A 19648-nucleotide genomic window follows, 5' to 3' on the forward strand; every position below is an offset into this window, starting at 1 on the left:
GTATCACCGTTTTCTTATCAGATCCGCGGATGTATCTCAAGCTAGGGGTGGTGTACAAGAGCGACTGATACCGAGCGGGTGGCTAACTTACGAATCGCTGTCTCTTCCCAGCTAAATTCATATATATTGAAAACTCGGTACTTATGCACAACGAAAACTCGGAAGCATACTTGGAAACACCCTAACGGAGAAACCTGTTCTCAGATCGACCACGTTATGGTTGATGGCCGGTACTTTTCGGATGTCGCAGACGTGCGGTCTTACCGAGGACCAAACATCGACTTGGACTTCTATCTTGTAGTAAGCAATATTCGCGCTCGGTTGCCGATGCGAAATCGAAATCGATGCGGCAAATACGACTTAACATTCGACGATTATTAGCGGTAGAAGGAAGTTGCTGCAGAGTACTCTCGAAAAACAGATGAACAAGTTGGAGTGAACTTGAACGAGCAGTGAAAGTAGCCACGTCCAGTGAGTTGTTCGACGCAGAGTGCAAGCACGTGACTGATGAGAAGAATCGAGCCAGAGCTTACATGTTGACAGCAATTGTGACACGCCAGAGCAGAGAGAGATACCGGGATGCTAGAGCTGCCGAAAAGAGACTTTACCATCGTAAAAATTGCCAGTACTAGGACCGCGTTCTTGGGGAGGCGGAGAACTCCTTCGAGAGTACGATACGAAAAGTTTCTTTAGAATGCTCAACGAAATTACGAACCGGGCCTTGCCAACATCTGTTATGTGCAACGATAAGGAGGGGAACCTGATCATACAAGAATAACGAGTGAGGATGATGGTCAAGCTGTATATCCATCACCTTTGGTCGAGGTTAAAACAACAGCTACAGAGCTGAAAAGCGGCAAAGCAGATGTAAAGCATTCCCGCAGAACTTTTGACAGACAGGAGCGAACGGCTCTATTGTGAATCTATCAGGTTATACCACTGACGAACTGACATGACACAGAAGAAAATCCTTTAAAAACCATCGTCCCACACATTTTGCTTGCACGCTAGCACCCTCTGTTATGCATGTTGCGGAGTAGCTTGCATTTGCAGGATTTTATGCTGTAGGGTTTTTAACAATTGTATGGTTTTATACTGAAAACTCGAAGCAACACTCGCGCACCGCGGTGTGGTCATGTTGCGAAACATGCTTTTTTGAAAAATAAGTAGTTTTTGATAAGACGATGAAATTAACGCGAGTGTCTCGTCTGTTTGTCTGTGAACGAGGCATTACTCTCCTCAATTCTGCATACAAAATTCTCTCCGGTAGCCTATTTCATAAACCGTGTTGTTGCAGGAAACCTTTGTTAGTGAATATCAATACGGTTTTCGAAAGGAACGTTCTACGACGGATTATATGTTCACCTTACGACAAATCCTCGATAAACTCCGGGAAGGGAATTCGACTCACCGTTTATTTATAGACTTCAAGGCGGCGTATGATTCAGTTAAACTAAATGAGCTCTGTGGGATTATGCTTGATTGACAACATTGCTGATATTGATATAGCTTTCCAGTTTTGTGTGTGCTGGTGCTTGAAAATGAGGCAAACAACAACAGTAAACAAAAGAGATGAAATCCTTTGTCACCAAGGTACAGAACGAATTTCGTCCTACGCTGGCTTAAATGCTAGCAAATTTCCAAAATATGTGCTCTGCAGTGTGGCAAAACGGAGCAACACAACCAAAACACAACTAATAATCGCTATTTTTCGGATCATACCTCCAGCATCAGCTTTTCCCCAACATGAGGCAAACAATATGTATATAGTATATACATGCGTATTTCGTGTTCGCTAGTGCAGGTGCTGGAGTTGTCAGAAGGCTCTATTGCTTTCCCGTGGGGCATCTGCGGATTGCCAAAGTAACAGCACAGGGAAAGCGCAATATCAATATCAGCAAGTTACCATGTCGCCTGTCAAATAAAATACTTTATTCGTATAATGCACGAAGCATGCTTGAAATACAATAATTCTGCCTTGAAATACGTGCACAGCTTTTTTTTATCCAGCTTTTTACGAGCCATAATGGCGGACGTGTTCGTAATATTTGAACAGCATTTTTGACATTTCCCTAATACATCGCACGTTTTCTTTCCGTACGTTCCTTTAGTTTTGACGTGAACGCGCGGAAAGAAAACGTGCGATGTATTAGGGAAATGTCAAAAATGCTGTCCAAATATTACGAACACGTCCGGCATTATGGCTCGTAAAAAGCTGGATAGGTACGAAACATTCAGATCAGATTTTGTGGTAGAAAACAATAAAAGAATTCAAACGTTCGTTTTCGTATTATAAAACGTGCTTTATTTTTAGTGCGCCAAGTATGCAAAGATGCGGATATTGTTAAGCGACTAAAACGCAGTAGACTACAGCGGGCTGGCCATGTAGCAAGGATGCCGGTCGAAAACAACATTCATCGGAGAATCCAGTAGAGGTCGAAAAACTTCAAGGCAGACTCTGTACCTGGTGGATGAACACTGTTAACGAGCATTCTAGAACAACGAGTGACGGCTACTATATCCAGCTTTTTACGAGCCATAATGGCGGACGTGTTCGTAATATTTGAACAGCATTTTTGACATTTCCCCAATACATCGCACGTTTTCTTTCCGCGCGTTCACGGTAAAACTAAAGGAATGTACGGAAAGAAAACGTGCGTTTTATTGAGGAAATGTCAAAAATGCTGTTCAAATATTACGAACACCTCCGCCATTATGGCTCGTAAAAAGCTGGATACGGTACTGATTTGATGAGCGAATTGGAAACTGATCGAAGGAATAAGTGAAATAATTTTTAACAAAATGGTGGCTTCTCAAACACAAAAATTCGATTTTTGGTATTAATTTTGCTTTTAAATGGATCAATGAATGTAGCTAGTTTTGGAGTGACAACTACTTCTTTCTGGCGCTAGTGTACATTAAACCGTCTTAATATACTAGCGCCAAAAGAAAGTTGTCACTTCAAAACCAGCTATCTTCAATGATCCATTGTCAATGAAATATAAAATATCAATCGGAGAGCAAAAATCATTGATAAGTTTCTAGAAAGAATCCTTAGAAAGCTTGTGTAAAAATTTCAAGTGGATTGGTTCAGTCGTTTTTGAGTTCTGAGTAACACGCGTTCAAAGTTTCGCGTGCCTTCTTAAATCGCTCTGAAATACTCAAATATATATATTTATATATATTAATATATACACACTATGATCATGAAATACAATTGACTTTTCGAGAATTCTAACCACAGAGTTCTAACTGTATTGAGATTGCTGACAGCTACCGTACGCACACTATGCCGCGTATACGTACACGCGATTTGTTGCTGCTGCTGTTGGTTTTTCCATGACGTTTTTCAAACTGGGGGAAAACAAACCACCAACACAACCGCAATTTAGCAAGCTCTATACATCGTTTTAAACTCTAACAGAAAATTTTTCCCAGTTAACCTTAAAAGATTCGAATTTGAAACGCAGATTTAAGCCGTTTAGCCTTATACCCAGGTATCCGCGTCAAACTTTAAGCGGATGAGTTACCGTCTGTAGTACGAACATACATGTTATACGCTGTGTTAAATACAAGCCTTGATAGTTTTATTTCATTCAAGCATTTTACTAAACCAGATTTGCACATAACAATGAATTGCACCTGGCGGCGAATCGCTAAATCTGCATTTCATTTGCTAGTTGCCACTGTGGCGCTGAGGTTTTTGTTACAGACCGAATAAAGGCTTATAAATATAAGGCGCCGCGACGAGCGACTCGTTTGATTTGAAATACATGGTCGAGTCCAGTGGATTCGTCTTCTGTAATAAGGCCCATCGTAGAAACTTTTTTTGTTGTATGTTACGAATGGGCTCATATATATTACTAGCTGTAACCCACCGCGCGTCGTCTCGCGTCTAAATGAGAGCAAATTGAGGGTACGCTATGTAATCACCACCCAGTTAGCTTCGAGGTACGATGCTGGTCTGACAAGCTAGTCGTCGTATGTTCGAATCTCGGCTAGACAGTGCTTGCTAGTTAGAGTCGAAAGGATCGTTACATTGGCCTCGTAATTTTTCTGTACTCTAACAGCCGGCTGCGAAGTCTGTCGATAAAGAAGAGTAATGTTTAAAGACGGTATAAACCCATGGCTTTTTATGTAACGCTAACGCTATGTAACTCTATGAAGTGCAACTACGTTACTTTTGCTCGTCTTGAATGTAATGTGCTATCATTGGTTTGAGTCTTTGCTTAATGTGGGCGATTATTACCACGAAAATACATATCGCGCCCCTCGTTTTGGCGACAGACATGAGCCTCTTATATTTATGATAATTATATTTATATTTGAAATTCCGTTATATTCGGTTTTTTTTGTGTTCAATTTCTGCCATTTCTGCAAAGTCAGAATTACGCCGTATAACAGTTATAAAAAAATAGACCAAAACAACCCTTGCCGATTTTATAGGTTTGTTTTCTTTTTAAATGTTTGTATCCAGCTTTTTACGAGCTTAATGGCGGACGTGTTCGTAATATTTGAACAGCCTTTTTGACATTTCCCTAATATATCGCACGTTTTCTTTCCGTACATTCCTTTAGTTTTACCGGGAATGCGTGGAAAGAAAACGTGCGATGTATTAGTGAAATGTCAAAAATGCTGTCCAAATATTACGAACCCGTCCGCCATAATGGCTCGTAAAAAGCTGGTTTCATATTAATTTGTAATTATTCGTTCTTTGTGATGCGAATATCTTTTATAAATATTTCACAGTGCGTTCCTCCACACCTTTTGTATGTATCACATGGATCGTCATATCTCAACCAAGCCGATATGCCAAAGAGTAATGATTGTGTTACAGTCAATACGATAAAATCATATCATAATTATTGTGAGTTTCATTGAAAATTATCCACCGCGCAGCTCAAAAATGAAATGCTCTTTCATAGTTGCTGGGTCGATTTTGATATTATTGGAAGAAATTACATAGAAATCATAAAATTTTAGTTACTTTTTACGACCCCGTTAGGTGAACAACGTGCCTGTTTACAGCAATCTGGCAACAGTTCTAGCGCGGTGTTTGCTTCAAGCGCGGTGTTTCCTTTAGACCGCGTTTAACTTTGGGCAAAGCACCCAATATATTAAATTTTGCACGGATTGTCGCTATGTTGATAATATTGCAATGATAAGCATCGGAAATGCACATAAACAATGTTGCAAGTATTTTTTTCCGGAAAATAGTTTAAATAATTACAATACATCTTCATGTTTCTTTGGCAACACTGTATTTATGTGGCAGCAGTTCAAACACGGAGTAAAGTGAAATGAAGTTGATTTGCGATTGCAAAGCGAAGCTCTGTCGGTGGTAGACGCGTTGGGTGAAGTCTGAAGTGGCATACGTCTGCGGTTAAAATTCCATTCTGCAGACAAAATTCCAGGATAATATTGTACAAGTTAGTTTTAAGTGCGTTGTTATTATTGTGGGAGCTATTATTTTGGCTGGAAAGTTTATGCTAAAAGTGATATTAATTTTCCAATTTGAAGGAAATGTTTACGCACACTACCGCTCAAACTGCAGAAAAACTGTGCCGTGCAACAGTGTATGTTCATACCAGTGTACCGTAACGACAGTTGTATGCGTGATACGCCAGCGTAAAATAGAACAACGAATCTGATTGGGCAGTCGTTTGACAGGCGCTGAAAAATTTGTAGAATTTCGGAATAGTGAATTATTTTAAGTGAAAAATTGATTATTAGTTAACGGTACTATTTGTAAATTGACATTTTAGACTTGTTTTTGAAAAAAGTGCAGTTTACAAGCCAGAAGTTTTACGGTGGAAGGACGATCAAACGCTGCGTATTAGCACAAGATGGCGTCCACTGCGACAGCCAATCAGCGTCGAGCTTTTAACGCTTCAGCACAGCATGATGAATTTTCATACGTTTTCGCGTCACCGTTCAGTAGCAGCAGCAGCAAAATCTAGTGCGTCCTCTTCGTAAAAGGTGCAGAACAAAACCTCAGATCAGAAAGAGGAAGAGTGTGTGCAAAATTTTGACTGGCGCGGAAAAATCATTCAAATTTGCGACCGAAAACACCTCCCGGACATGTGTCATGTGAAATACGGCGGAAAAAGCGACGAGTTATTGAAATTGGCCGGATGCACCTCAGAAACGATTTGGTAAGTGCGATTTGCTGAAAACCTCTAGTCCAAAATGGTTGCCAGCAGCAAATGAATTTTCTCGCATGCTAAGGAAATTTTTTTTTCTTCGCCGAACTACGATTACACGATGACAAGTGTGTGTCCGAACCGAAGGAAAATCCAAATGCAACCTTCGGAGATGGTGATCGCGGCCAAAGGCACAACATATGATTGCACAAAAACAAAAACAAGCCATTTTATTGATAGGAACAAAACATAACCTTTTTTGTCTTGTAAGCGAAGAAAATGTTATTTCGTATCTACTGGACTGACCTACGACTGGGAGGCAAACAATGTAATGCCACCACATATAACGTTTGGTTCGATTTAATTGCATTTTGGTATGTTGATTATGTTATAACATATTGGGATATGTCCCTTAAATGGCTTAAGTAATTAGGTTTTAAGTTTCATATGTCCTCTTGTTACTTTCAGTTCTGGTTTCGAAACATTAAACAGGTTGGAATATTCAAAAAAACAGGTAGTAAATATTGATTTCGGCGTTTTAAGCATTTCGAAAATGTTGCAAACTGTAAAGAGTGCATCATTTCCAGTGATTCGCATCGCATTCGTATGTTCAAGAATCGGAGTTCAGGCGATAGAGAAAATGTTTTTTACTTTGTAATTAAGCGACATCGTAGCAAATATACCATTAAAAATTGATAACAAAAAGTATAAAACTGTAAGGTTAATTTGTACAGTTTCTCCTCTAACTTGGTATATTTTGAATTTTGAGTTGTGAACTCACATTGATCATTTCATATGCAGCTATCTTTTAATTTACATGATACTAATTTAGCATATCAACTTTGCCCTGTTATTGAGTCAACTCGGCTTGTATTCTTCGGAATAAAATTTTAGAAGTACGGATTTCCTGCACTTGGATGGATAGAGTCCAAAGCAAGGTGAGTTAAAACTAACCTTGGTCCAAAGTAAGGACTATGCAACGCTTGCTGATTTTTGCAAATGTGGTTCAACGAGGTTTACAAATCAGGCCGTATGAATAAAACAGTTTACTTTGCTTTTCCCGTTTAAATCGTATGGGAGCATTAAGAGCAAATTTTGCTCTAACTCTTTTATTCATACGTCCTAATTGTATATCGACTGTTGTATGCATTTCTGCATGCAACTTCATATTGCTACAAATTAAACTGAATTCTATGTAAATTGTAAATTTGAGTAAGTATCGCACTTTTTCAAGGAGTTCAGGCTTTGAAGCAGTCAATTATTAATCTGATTTTCAAATTTCGAACACCCTACAGTTGTCAGGTTTTTTATGATAAATTGGATGAAAACAACTAATTCGTCTGCTGTAGTTGATCATAATATAACTAAGTTGAAAACTTTCTGAGAATAGAATCATCGCACCTACTATATTTCAATTGCTACTGAACTGTTATCAATGCATTTTAACTTTATTTTTATTTTAATCGAAAATCGATTTTCTCAGAAACTACACAACGTATTGGAACTACCTTTTTTTTATTTTGTTGGTAGTAGCGTGACAAAGACTTTTAAAACTTTTAAGGTTTGTAAACGAAACACAGCCAGAGAAAAAAGAAAAAGAAGTTAAAATTTTATTTTTTCAGGCATCTATTTTTCTTGTTTTTCGTTTTTTTCAAGCTGTGTTTTGTTTACGAAACTGAAAAGTTATAGAAGTCTTTGTCAAACTACTATCAACAAAACAAAAAAAAGTTTGTTCCAAGCGTAACTCTATTACTTTCCTTCAGTTGGGTCACCCCTGCGAAATGTACCTTCTACGAAAAGATTTTCCGTGAAATGGTACATCCCGCGTAATGTTTTTCGCATAATTGTATTCTGCAAAACTTTATATTCCGTGTTATGGACCGAGAATTGGTGTTCCGCAAAATGGTTTGTAATGATGGCGAATATTTAAATGCTATCCGCTTTATATTATCAGGCTAAGCAATGGGGGGAGTTGTTTTGTACTTTACTGCGAGGAAAATTTGTATATTAAAACACCCATCAACTTCCCAGAAACTTGCAAAACTCAAGATTGTGACAAAGATCCTCCGAGATTCACGATTTATGTACAACACAGTTTAATTTGTGGCAATACGAAGTTTGTCGGGTCAGCTAGTTATTCTATAAAATGAATTGGAATTCCTCAAACATGCGAAAATGCTATATAAAAGAAATTAAAAACTTCATTCGGCGATTAGGAAATAGCATGTCTAATTTAGACAGTCAATATTTAGTGCTAAAACCATTTGTAATTGTGCGTTGTAGCATATGATACATAGGCCAATTTCGGCCGAAATGCTATACCTACTATGAAGAAAGAAACAAATGTTAGTTCAATATTTGCGGGATTTAGGATTCACTTTGAGAGATGTGATCACAAAGTAACGCGTGCGGTTTTGTATCTTTTATATTTGCTACGTTGGTTAGACGATAAGCTCGGATAGAATCCACCAACATATACGCCGACGGGTCCGAACATTAATTGGAGTTTTCGCTGGTACGCGAATTCGAATGTTGGGGTCAAATTAACCACATGTTACATTTTGTCATTTTTGAAATTTTGGTATCTAACGTAATTCGATATACTTCGATACACTTTTGTTGGTTGACAATAAGTCACTTTACTTTTTTCTTTTTGTAAATGTTCAATGTGACAAATCAAAAATAAGATAAACTGAAAATCTTGATCTTAGACTAAAAATATCGACTAAACGAGGGTGAGAGTCGAACTCACAGCTCTCAATCTCTAGTTGAGCGTGTTGTTTAACCAATTACACCACCAGGCCGTCTGATACATTACAGTCTAACATCAAATTTTGTTGCGTTATCGAACTTTGTGATTTTATCACGCATTTACACAACGGGAGTATTACAGTTGGATTTCGAATTCTCGTTTTTGGCAACACACGACGATTCACTTCCAAAAATATGCTTAAATTTTAACCAGTTTCCGCATACATGCTTTAAATGACGAAAAAATCAGAGGGGTTGTGTACAAGACACGACCGCATATATAGGTGACGCAGGACTACGTAAATCTCTTTGTAGTGATAGTAGCATGTATTCATGCTTGTAATCATTCGATTCTTGATGTATACATGCTATATGCAACATATAAACATGCTACATGCGTTGTATGTAACATTTATCAAAGTAGTAACATTGTATACGTTCAGTTCTCAAAAGATTGTGCATTTGAAAACCACTTAACAAAATCAAGAACACAAACTATTGCTTTCCTGCTACCTTACTGAAATTAAAGATTGTTTTTATTACCCATGGTTCCCCACGTTGAAATTATTTTACCAATTCAATCCTATTTTATCAACAGCACATCTTTTTACTACAGTTCTAATGAAACGGCAAGCATGCGTATTCATACAGAGTCGTGTTGTAACCGAACACTACAGCTGTAACACATTTTGCCAACACAGATATCAAATTTGCCTAGGTTTAATCGTCTCGCAATAAAGAATTTGCAATCTGTTGGGACAACGAACTTGTGTCATTTTTTCTGGCATACTTCCCTAACACAGACATCAAATTGGACTAGGTTTAATCGCGTTCGTAAGAAATCTGTTGACATGAGGAGGCTTTAACACTCTTTCTGGCGTACTTCCCAAGCAAGGACATCAAAATGGTCTAGGTTTAACCGCGGTGATAAGAAATCTTGTTGAAATGAGGAGACTTCGTCACTTGTTTTGGCTTACTTCCCAAGCACAGATATCAAATTGGTATAGGTTTAGATCATTGTAAAGAATCTTCCAACCAATCACGAAGCGAGAATTCTGGTAAAACATAGGTTAATTATTTTCAATTTTTCGATAGTTCAACATCAAGAATCCATACTTTTCTTTATTTGGGTCAATTCTTAGAAGATTTTCCGATCGATTGGTGTAAGAATATTGAAAATCGATCGGAAAACCGCTGAGCTATTAGCGCTCAAAACCTTTCATTTTTCGTGACGCTCGCATTTTTCGATTTTTTGGAATGACACCCTATCTCAAAACTTGCCGTAAGACGTAGTCCTACGTCAAAATGATGTCCTAGGTATGTTTGCGAAAAAAAGTTATGTGGTTTCGAACAATAATATCTTTATGGCCGTAGGACTACGTCTTACCGCAGGGTGTCAATAACTCATTTGCACCGGACGGATAGCTCTTGTCGGACTTTTTAAACATAAAATGGTTGCAATCGTTGATTAATGATATTTAGTCAACTTCTAAAGCATTTACATTAAATTTTTTCATATCGAAAAAGGGTCTCGATTTTGGCACGGTTTCGATTTTGAACGGTTTTCACTGCACAGCGCTCGGCGACGTGGCCGGTCTGCCGCAGTCTCCCAATTTTCCCACGATGCATGCTATTTGAAGTGAATTTTCCCAAGATGTTCTGGGTCGTAGTAACTGTAAAGGGCTCGTTATGGCACCAGAAGAAATGTGCTCCGGCCAGAAATTCGAGTCTTCGGGTCGAAAGGGATGACCCAAGAAGTGTACAAAAGCGTACGAATGCATACTCAGTGGATTTGATGAAGATACCAACGTACTCCGTTTGTGGGACACCAAGAAACCAAGAAAATTGTCAACTGAGATGTCAAGCGTCTTCAGCGAAAGAGGAGAACAACCGTCATCAACTTTCAAAACTCAGTCAACCGCTTCTAATATTGTCCATTTAGATCTGGGTGATCCATTTCCGTTCGAGAAGGTATCCGAAGTTAGGAAATTATCAACACACAAAGGAGAAAATGCAAACGATATTGAAGCTGATAATAGACCGATAGAGGATAGAGGAATAAAGCACTGATGAAGATAATGATGTTACAAAGCAAAGGACTGTCCTTCGATCGTTTTTCAGACAGCTAATCTCAGCCAGATACCAACGACGGTACTAGAGAAACGCGTGCAATAGTAGGCAGCCGTCAGTCATTTGCCATGAACCCAACCTAATGCCCCTCTGGTATACAAAAAAACCGAAGCCCTGAAGCCTGAACCCCCGGACGCTCCTTACCATCGCATGTCGGCATGAGATGAGCCTAAACACAGTCTGTTTATGTTTAGGTGTTTATGAAGAAAAGTTTATGTGGACTTAAGCATCCACGCAGTTGTCCGGAAGATGGGATTCAAGCGTATTCGTGTCTGCACCCGAAGGAAGGGCAACACGTTTGCCTTCATTCTTCATACTGATAGACGTCGATGACATGCTTATAGTGTGTCAGACAGAGGAGGAGTCGATAGCTAGGGTAGCAACGGTTTCAAGCCCAACCAGAAACAGTATATAATGAAGCTCGCGGGATGATTTGGCTCGGAAACTTTTGAAGCTATCAGGAGATCCGTTGGATTCTGCATCCCTACAGCAGAAGTAGGAGTACGAGAAAAATAATGCTCAATATCTGAATCTCATCGGCGGTCGAGTGTAAATTGCCGGTCGTAACAGCCAGCGCATCCATTCTGGCCCAAAAATCAACCTGCTCGACACAACTGGATCGGCAAGAAAAGAGGGTACTGAGGTACTTGGAATCTATTCGTGACCATAAACTGCATATCGGGTATACTGCTGTGGGACTGGACGCGGTGGACCATCGAAATCGGAAGTCTAATTCCGATATTTTTAATCGGCTTGGAGGAAGCATTATCAGTTGGGATGCCCCAAACAGAGTTTTGTTGCGTTTATCGTCAACAGAAGCCGAGTGTGTGGTAGTGACTGAACTGTGTCAGGGATTAAGTGTGGAAATTGGTGTTCAATATGAGCAGAGACTATTTACGAAGCCGCAATCAAAGCTGCATTGTTTTGGTGGAAAGCAACGGAATCAAGAAGCGATCTAAGCACATCGAAACTACATATTTTTACACTGTACACACTCTTCAAAGTTTCCAAAGAAACGTGAGTATGAATGTATGTTCCGCCATAACTCCGGAACGCCTGGAGGGTTCCTCATTAAATTAGGTACACATGTTCTTTGACATGAAAGAATCAGTGCAGAGAGGTTGACGGGGGGAGGTCAAAATAAGGTATAAAAATGGCTACTTCTACTACTCCCTGCCTGCGAGACAAAAGGGGAAAGCTGACTGAAGGGGGAGAGGGTTAGGTAGAACGGGAGTATGTATATATGTTTCGCCATAGCTCTGGAACACCTGGACGTTTCTTCACCAAACTTGGCACCTGTTCTTTGACATAAAATCAGCAACGGGGGATTGACTAAATGGGATGGGACTAGTCTCCAACAAGGTAGGAGGTCCAAATGGGTAAAGGAAGTGCTCAGTCCCATATGCATTTTCATTTATTCGTTTTTAAGTTAAATATCAGATTCTCTCTTATTCTTGCATTACTATCCATTAAGAATACAAAAAAGCTGTTTTTATTCCAAAAAGTCTGAAAAAATCTGAAGACAAATTGTCCCATCTTAAAAATAATCGCATACCAGTCCCACCAAATGTTTTTCCTGGGTATGGCCAGATATTTTACTTCAATCCGTATAAACAATATTTGTTGTTGTTTTTACGCTTTTTAATTATTAAAAATCATCAGCTAATTAATAAATACAGGGTTGTTTCAAAGAAATTCTATACGAAAGTTTATTGAGTAATTTTCGTTGGAACCGGGCCACTAATGACACGTGAGGTCTTCAAATATTGGAACCTTTATACTTGATTGATTGGTTGGAACTGTTTAAAATATGAGAATTCTTAACCTCGAAACAGTGGACCCCTCGTTCGCGAAGGAGCTCGGTGGTTTAAAAATAAGAGTTAAATTTTTTTGCAAAATATTGAAATATATATCGTGGAATGTTTCCTAAATTTGCAATGAAACAACTAACAAATAGCATAGTTCTGTAAAGAAGAACAGGTTGAAATGTAAAAATTGAAGTAAAAATTAAATTTTTTGGTGGTCATCTGGGATTTGGTCACTTTATTGGATTTTATGACAAAAATTGCCGTATTTACCATGAGCACCTCAACCGATTTTCATTTTAAGACCACCATTGGAAAGCTGAGAAAAAATGCTATTCGTAGCATAACTATTTCTATCACAGAACGGTTGCGACTGAGAAGAGCTGAGACTGATATGTGATTATTTAGCTACTCGATGGCCTAAGTAATCACACATCAGTCTATACCTTATTTTTCATTGCAATTTTCACAAAAAAATGCAATGTTTTGATAAATAAGTTATATTAAAGGTCTGTTTCATTATATTATGTCGAAAAAATAGGAATAAACTGCGCTCAACAGGTGACATAACCAAAACAAGAAAAATACCTTCAAACGCTCTTTTCTCAACTCGATGATATTGCATATCGGGACTGATATGCGATTATAGGCAGTTTTTCTCTCACATTTGGACCGAAGATCGTTGTCAAGTGGTAGGATGACAATAGGGAGAGGGATGCGAAAATGGGGGCACTCGTCTAATGGGAAGATTAAAGACAAGCAGAAGGCTTGTTTTTCTTTCATTAAAACCGCCCAGTTAGCTTCGGTTACGATGGTGGTCTAACAAGCCAGTCGTCGTATGCTCGAATCTTAGCTTGGCGGTGCTTGCTAGATAGAGTGAGTAGGACCTTTGCACCAGCCTAGTAATTGTCCTGTACTCTATCTAACAGCCGGCTGCGAAGTCTGTCGACAAAGAAGGATCAAGTCTTAGAAAGACGTTTAAGCCCAAGGTTTTGCTTTTTTCTCTTTCAATAAGGATTTTCGAAAAGAAAAGAGATACAAAAATACTGGCTGGAATACAAAAATGTGTTGGGGATGGATAACAGATGTGCAAATAGCAGAGAGACAAGAGGGGGATCTAAACGGGGTGGTCTTTGACAAGGTGGTGGTTCAAATAAGCAAAGAATGCTTCATGTCTCTTTTTAGGGATATCCGAAAAGAAGATAGTTTTATAAGTAGATGAGGGACAACCGGGGGAAGAGCTAACAAGGGGAGTTGAACCGTTCAAATAAGGAACACGAACAAGGTTTTTGTTTCTTGCATTCTTAGAAACATATGTTACTATAGCAGGATGTTTGGCTGAGAGACAAAGGGGGCTCGAGTAAGATCGGGCACTCAGCCAGTTTGTTATACAGTAATGACCCGATTTTGTCACCCCCATGATGAATTTAGGGGTGACAAAAACGGGACAGTGACAAAATCGGGTATTTTTTCAATTTTTTTTTTGCAGATAACTTAGAACGAACTACATATACTTCATTCTGATCACTTTTAGGACATGTCGCACTTCCTTCTACCTCTCTGTGGACATTTGTCACCTTTTCACAGCACTCCCAAAGGTATGAAAACACGCGTTTTTTAATTGCGCTGAAATGGTTGATTATACTGGTTAACTATGTTCAGAGAAATTTCACAGCGTAAGAAGCTCTTTCTTATGGTATGAACGATTCTTTGATTAACCCCCCTAAAAGTAAGATAGAAAATTTATTTTTCAAGCAGTAAGAGATAGAGCAAAAAAATGTTCTACAAAACTTTTGAGAAGATTATTATAAAGAACTTTGCCAAAGAAAGTAACCTTCTAGCTATTATAGTTGTGGAGATAAGAAACAACTTTTGTGGAAACTCCACGATAATCAACTTGTTGAACACAATTCTTTTCACAGTGTTTTAACACATTTGACATACTAAGCTTTTGATAAATCAAAAGCGTGACAAAATCGGGTAAAAAACGTGATAAAATCGGGGGTGACAAAATCGGGTCAAAAACGTGACAAAATCGGGAGTGACAAAATCGGGGAGTGACAAAATCGGGTTACCACTGTATTACTAATGCTACCTACGTCATAGAGTATAAGTAGGTAAACTTCCCAAAGTACCTAAATATATTCCGAGCTGTTTCATCTAAACGCGTGTGCTAAAGGATCGAATTGTAGGCAGTAGTAAGCAACTATACCAAAAACATTTTTTTATTCAGTGGAAAGTGCAGCGCTCAACGTATCACCTACTGCACAAACACAAACGACATTTGATTATAAGTCAATATATCTAATTTCTTCAGATGATCAATAACCTACTGTCGTGTATAAACATATAACAATTTTCTTAAATTGTTTTCTATTTTGCAGAAAACCCCAATTTTTTGTAGAAAACTTCAAATCTGAAACGAAACATCAAATCTCCGCGTGGCGCAAAACGATCTTCGGACGTAGTCAAAATGAGCGGTCGTAGATCGAACGCCGCAGCCGGGGAGGGTCCTTCCACGGGCAAACGGCGAGGTCGACCGCCCAAATCACAGTCGGCTTCGATGGAACGTCCAAAGGCCAAATTTCAGTATCACCTGCTAAAAAAGCCCAAATATTTGTGCAAAGAAGGCAGCGATTCGCGGTTCAGCACACCATCGGCATCGCGGGCCTCCTCACCGCAAGGTAGCGAGGAGAGCCGTCCATCTACATCGCGCCGGTCTGTACCAGCTAAAACGCCCCGTGCAGCCAAAGCAACACCCAAGGGCAGAGGCTCCGCCAGTACTCGGGGTAGAGGCAGCAACAGTCGAAAAAGTGAGTACATTTTCATTGATTTCTTCTTAGACTTGATTTCTAAACTTTCTCTAATATGGTCTACCTTTAGATTATACATACCATGAGTCTGAATATCACTACGGATCGGACTTTGGCGATGACAGTGATAAAAGTGATGCTTACGATGACTCGATGCGTTCTGCTAGTGATTCCGACGATAGCCTGGCAAATGAGTCGGATTCCGATTTTTCGATACACAGTTTCAGCACATCCACCGTTGGTGGTTGTATGAAGGAGCCCTCACCCGATCCGGTTTGGCTTCAGGAACGTGACTATCCCCCACTGGAATTACCGGCGTCTTCAGAAGATCTATTGGTACCGAATGAGATAGTGCTCAAATGTACCTCAATTTATGAAATTATTCGGCGGTTTCGTCACTTGGTACGGTTGTCGCCGTTTCGGTTGGAAGATTTTTGTGCAGCAATTATGTGCGATGATCAAAGTCCGCTACTTACAGAAATACATATAATGCTTCTGAAGGCTATCCTGCGCGAGGAGGACTCTCAGCAAACGCATTTCGCACCACTCGATCAGAAAGATAGTGTCAACATTGCGCTTTATTTAATAGACTCTTTAACGTGGCCAGAAGTGCTGCGAAGTTATATTGAAAGTGATTCCGGGTTAGATCAGGAAGTGCTATCCGTACTCAGTAACAATGAGTACCCATTTGTAACACCAGAGCAAAGACTCAAAGTGTTGCAGTTTTTGACCGATCAGTTTTTAATCACGACTACCGTTCGGGACGATATGCTACAGGAAGGTCCGATCCATTACGACGATCATTGTCGTATCTGTCATAGACTGGGCGATCTCCTGTGTTGTGAAACATGTCCGGCTGTTTTTCACCTTGAATGTGTTGATCCTCCATTGGTTGATGTGCCAAATGAGGATTGGCAGTGCAATTTGTGCAAGTTGCATAAGGTATCGGGTGTCATTGATTGCATATCAATGCAGGAGAAACAAGGCATGTTATGTCGCCAAGAACTGCTGGGTTATGATCGACATGGACGAAAGTATTGGTTCATTGGTCGACGAATTTTCATAGAAAATGAAGACTCTTCCAAGGTGTGGTATTTCAGCACAGAAAAACAATTCAAGCTTCTGTTATCAAAACTGGATGCTGTGGAATATGAAGCTCATTTATGTAAAGAGTTTGAAGACCGCCGGGATGAAATTATTCGCCAAATGGCTCTTACGGAAAGTATCACTAATCAGCATAAAGGAGGCAAAAAATCTTACTTTGAGTTGGACAACCAGCGTCTAGCGAAGTTGCAAGAAAAAAACGATGACCAAATAGAAGTTGATGAAACAGGTGAGGCCGGGGAGAATGGTGATGCAGACGACAAATCAAAAGATGGCAGCGATTCCAACTTATCTGGTAGCAAAGATGATGATAAGAATACAGATGAGAAACATGTAACTCGATCTAAGACGGGCTCTTTGGGACCGCGTATCCTTGCCCAAGAAGACAAGAAGAAAAACTTGATCAAGGAGGATGATGAATCACGGTTAACCCGTAATCGTTTGAATCAGATATCGAACGGAACTATGTACTTTAAACTTGGCATGGAGAACGGGTTTAAAATGTACGTCAACCAGTATAGCATCAATCCGATTGCTCTAAATAAACCGCAACGAAACGAGGAACGTGATAAAAAGCGACATCTATCGCACAAGTTTTCCTTAACACAGGCTTCAGAGTTCAAGTGGCTAGGAGGCGGAATGTACAGCACCCAGGCGCAAATAATTTCTACCTTGAAGCAGACTATCATTGCTCTGGAACAAGCCACTGCTTCACCTTTCCTGCATCAAAACTGGACCAAGCTTCGCAAGACTTGGATCAGTGCTATTAGTTCGTGTACTAAAGCCAAGGATTTCGCAAGGATCATATGTATTTTACAAGCATGCATGAGAGGAGTGGTGTTTGCCAGTGTGTGGCATGAACAATTGGGTCACACAAGAATGTATCGCATAACATCAGCAGAAAGAGAAGAAAAGAAAAAGTTAGAGAAACGAGAAAAGCGGGAACGAGATGATGAGGAGGAGCGGAACAGAATGACTTTCAACTTTGTAAAATATTCGTTGGGCTTAAAACATCAGGTTTGGAAACAAAAAGGCGAAGAATATCGAATTCATGGTCAATGGGATTGGGTATGGATGGCACTGGGCAGACGAAAGACAGCAAAAGTCAGCCAGGAAAAAATAGCACCCTCCCATATTTTGGTGCCGATTGTTGCCGAAGTTCATAAAAAACTCCTAAAGCTGGACGAAAAAACATATACTGCATATCGAGCGTGTGTGGATGGAAGTAGTGACTTAGATTTTCTCACAGATAACGATAGCTTGAATAATCAACTTGTGGAAAGTTTCAATCAGTTGGAAACATTTCCGGTGCTGGAAAAGTACGGAGAAATCGACGTCTCTAAAGCTCTATCCACACCCGGCGGTAGAATATTGTATCCAAAGATCGCAAAAAAATGTGCAATCTTAGACAGTTTACTAGAAAAACGTGTCGCGCTCAAAGAAGAGGAGGAGAGGAAAATTGCGAAAGTCAAGCAGGACGAAGATGACATCAGCGTCAACGTCATACAAAAAGCGGATGTTAATAATGTGCGACCAGGTGAATGCGCCGAAAAGCAACTGCAAGCTATCATTAACTGCAAAAATGGATCGACTAGCAAAGCACATCAGCTGCAATCTAATCAACAACAGTGTAGCCAAAATGGTGAACAATTGAGCTCCTTGTACAAGCAAATTATACCTTTACGAGCGAAATATCTACAGATGGATCGTATCTCGAAACAATATAAATGCTATTCTCTTGGCTGCCAAACTGGTGCATGCTACTCGCCGGCTTGTATGCAAAAAGAAAAGATCATTGGAGAATTGACTGTCTTGTTAAAAAAATTACAAAGCCTTGATAATCGCCCAACAACGACTTCTGCTATTGGCGGTACAGCGAAATCTATCTTGGAGCAAAAACTTACCGAAAGTAAGTCGGATGATTTCCAGGGGTTGTTAGCTCGTTTTTCTATGAATCGGTACCGTGCCGTGCTTGATGATTGGGAGCGTGCTCATCGCAATCTTATCGAGTACGACGAAGAGTTGGTTGATTCGATGGCTCCGCCTAAAACGGAGGAAGAACACAACAACAACGTAACTGATGAGATGGAAATTAAAACTGAAGAAGTTCCTGCCCCTGATATGGTAGTCAAAGAGGAAATTGTTAGCACAGAGAATGAAGCAGAACTAAACGGATCAACAGAACGAGTTGACGACAGCTTTAAAATGAATGAAAATTCGAATTCAATTTCGGAAAATTCCTGTGACGAACCGCGCACAACGAGGCGTGGTCGACCGCGATGTAGTAAAAATAGCTCGGCGACACTGGTGGAGGAAACAGAAGCTAAGGTTAAGGAGGAACAGTTGGCTTTGCCGAAGAAAGAACGCAAACCCAATCGCAGGTTTACTGCCCCTTCTCGTAGCATAAAAAAGGAAGAACCTGAAGAGAAAGAAATGGCTCCCGATGGAAGCGTGCGAATTTATTCAGTTACTTCAACTAAAGGTAAGATCTGCCTTCGTTCATCGATTGCGCCAATAACCAGCGTTGAAAGCAAGATAAAAGCTGGAAACAAACTAACCAAACCAAAGTATCCAGTGGTGAATTACTTCCACACTCGCAAGATGACAACTTCAATAATGGTTCTACCGCGACATGAGCTGCTAAAGTTGAGCCGTTCTGGGGGTCGATTGCCCGTGGCGGGCTTTCATCATATGGCGAAGAACAATAATTCGGTGTGGCCTTATCCGTGTGCAAGACCGATGTTCAAGACGTGCTGGTTGTACCGAACGTTAAACTTGTCGACGTTGTCTGCTGTGGCACTGCAGCTGCGCATTCTCTGGACCTGCCTGCGGTGGGACGATATGGCGATGAAGCCTGCAACCAGCGATGGAAAGCATCAGGTATGTCAAGTTTTAATGTGTT

General features: G+C 40.0%; 1 protein-coding gene across 1 annotated transcript in view; it reads left to right on the top strand.

Moving 5' to 3' along the window:
• The first annotated feature begins 5407 nt into the window (after nucleotides 1–5407).
• The window catches only part of LOC128738312 (nucleosome-remodeling factor subunit NURF301), a 36753-nt gene continuing 22512 nt past the window's right edge, over nucleotides 5408–19648 (top strand). The window contains exons 1-4 of the mRNA XM_053833349.1: nucleotides 5408–5429; nucleotides 5896–6155; nucleotides 15214–15642; nucleotides 15713–19626. Coding sequence (XP_053689324.1) covers nucleotides 15303–15642; nucleotides 15713–19626 — 4254 coding nt within the window. The 5' untranslated portion in view covers nucleotides 5408–5429; nucleotides 5896–6155; nucleotides 15214–15302. The remainder of the gene's footprint in view (nucleotides 5430–5895; nucleotides 6156–15213; nucleotides 15643–15712; nucleotides 19627–19648) is intronic.

The sequence above is a fragment of the Sabethes cyaneus genome, chromosome 2, assembly GCF_943734655.1.
Source record: "Sabethes cyaneus chromosome 2, idSabCyanKW18_F2, whole genome shotgun sequence".
Classification (NCBI taxonomy): domain Eukaryota; kingdom Metazoa; phylum Arthropoda; class Insecta; order Diptera; family Culicidae; genus Sabethes; species Sabethes cyaneus.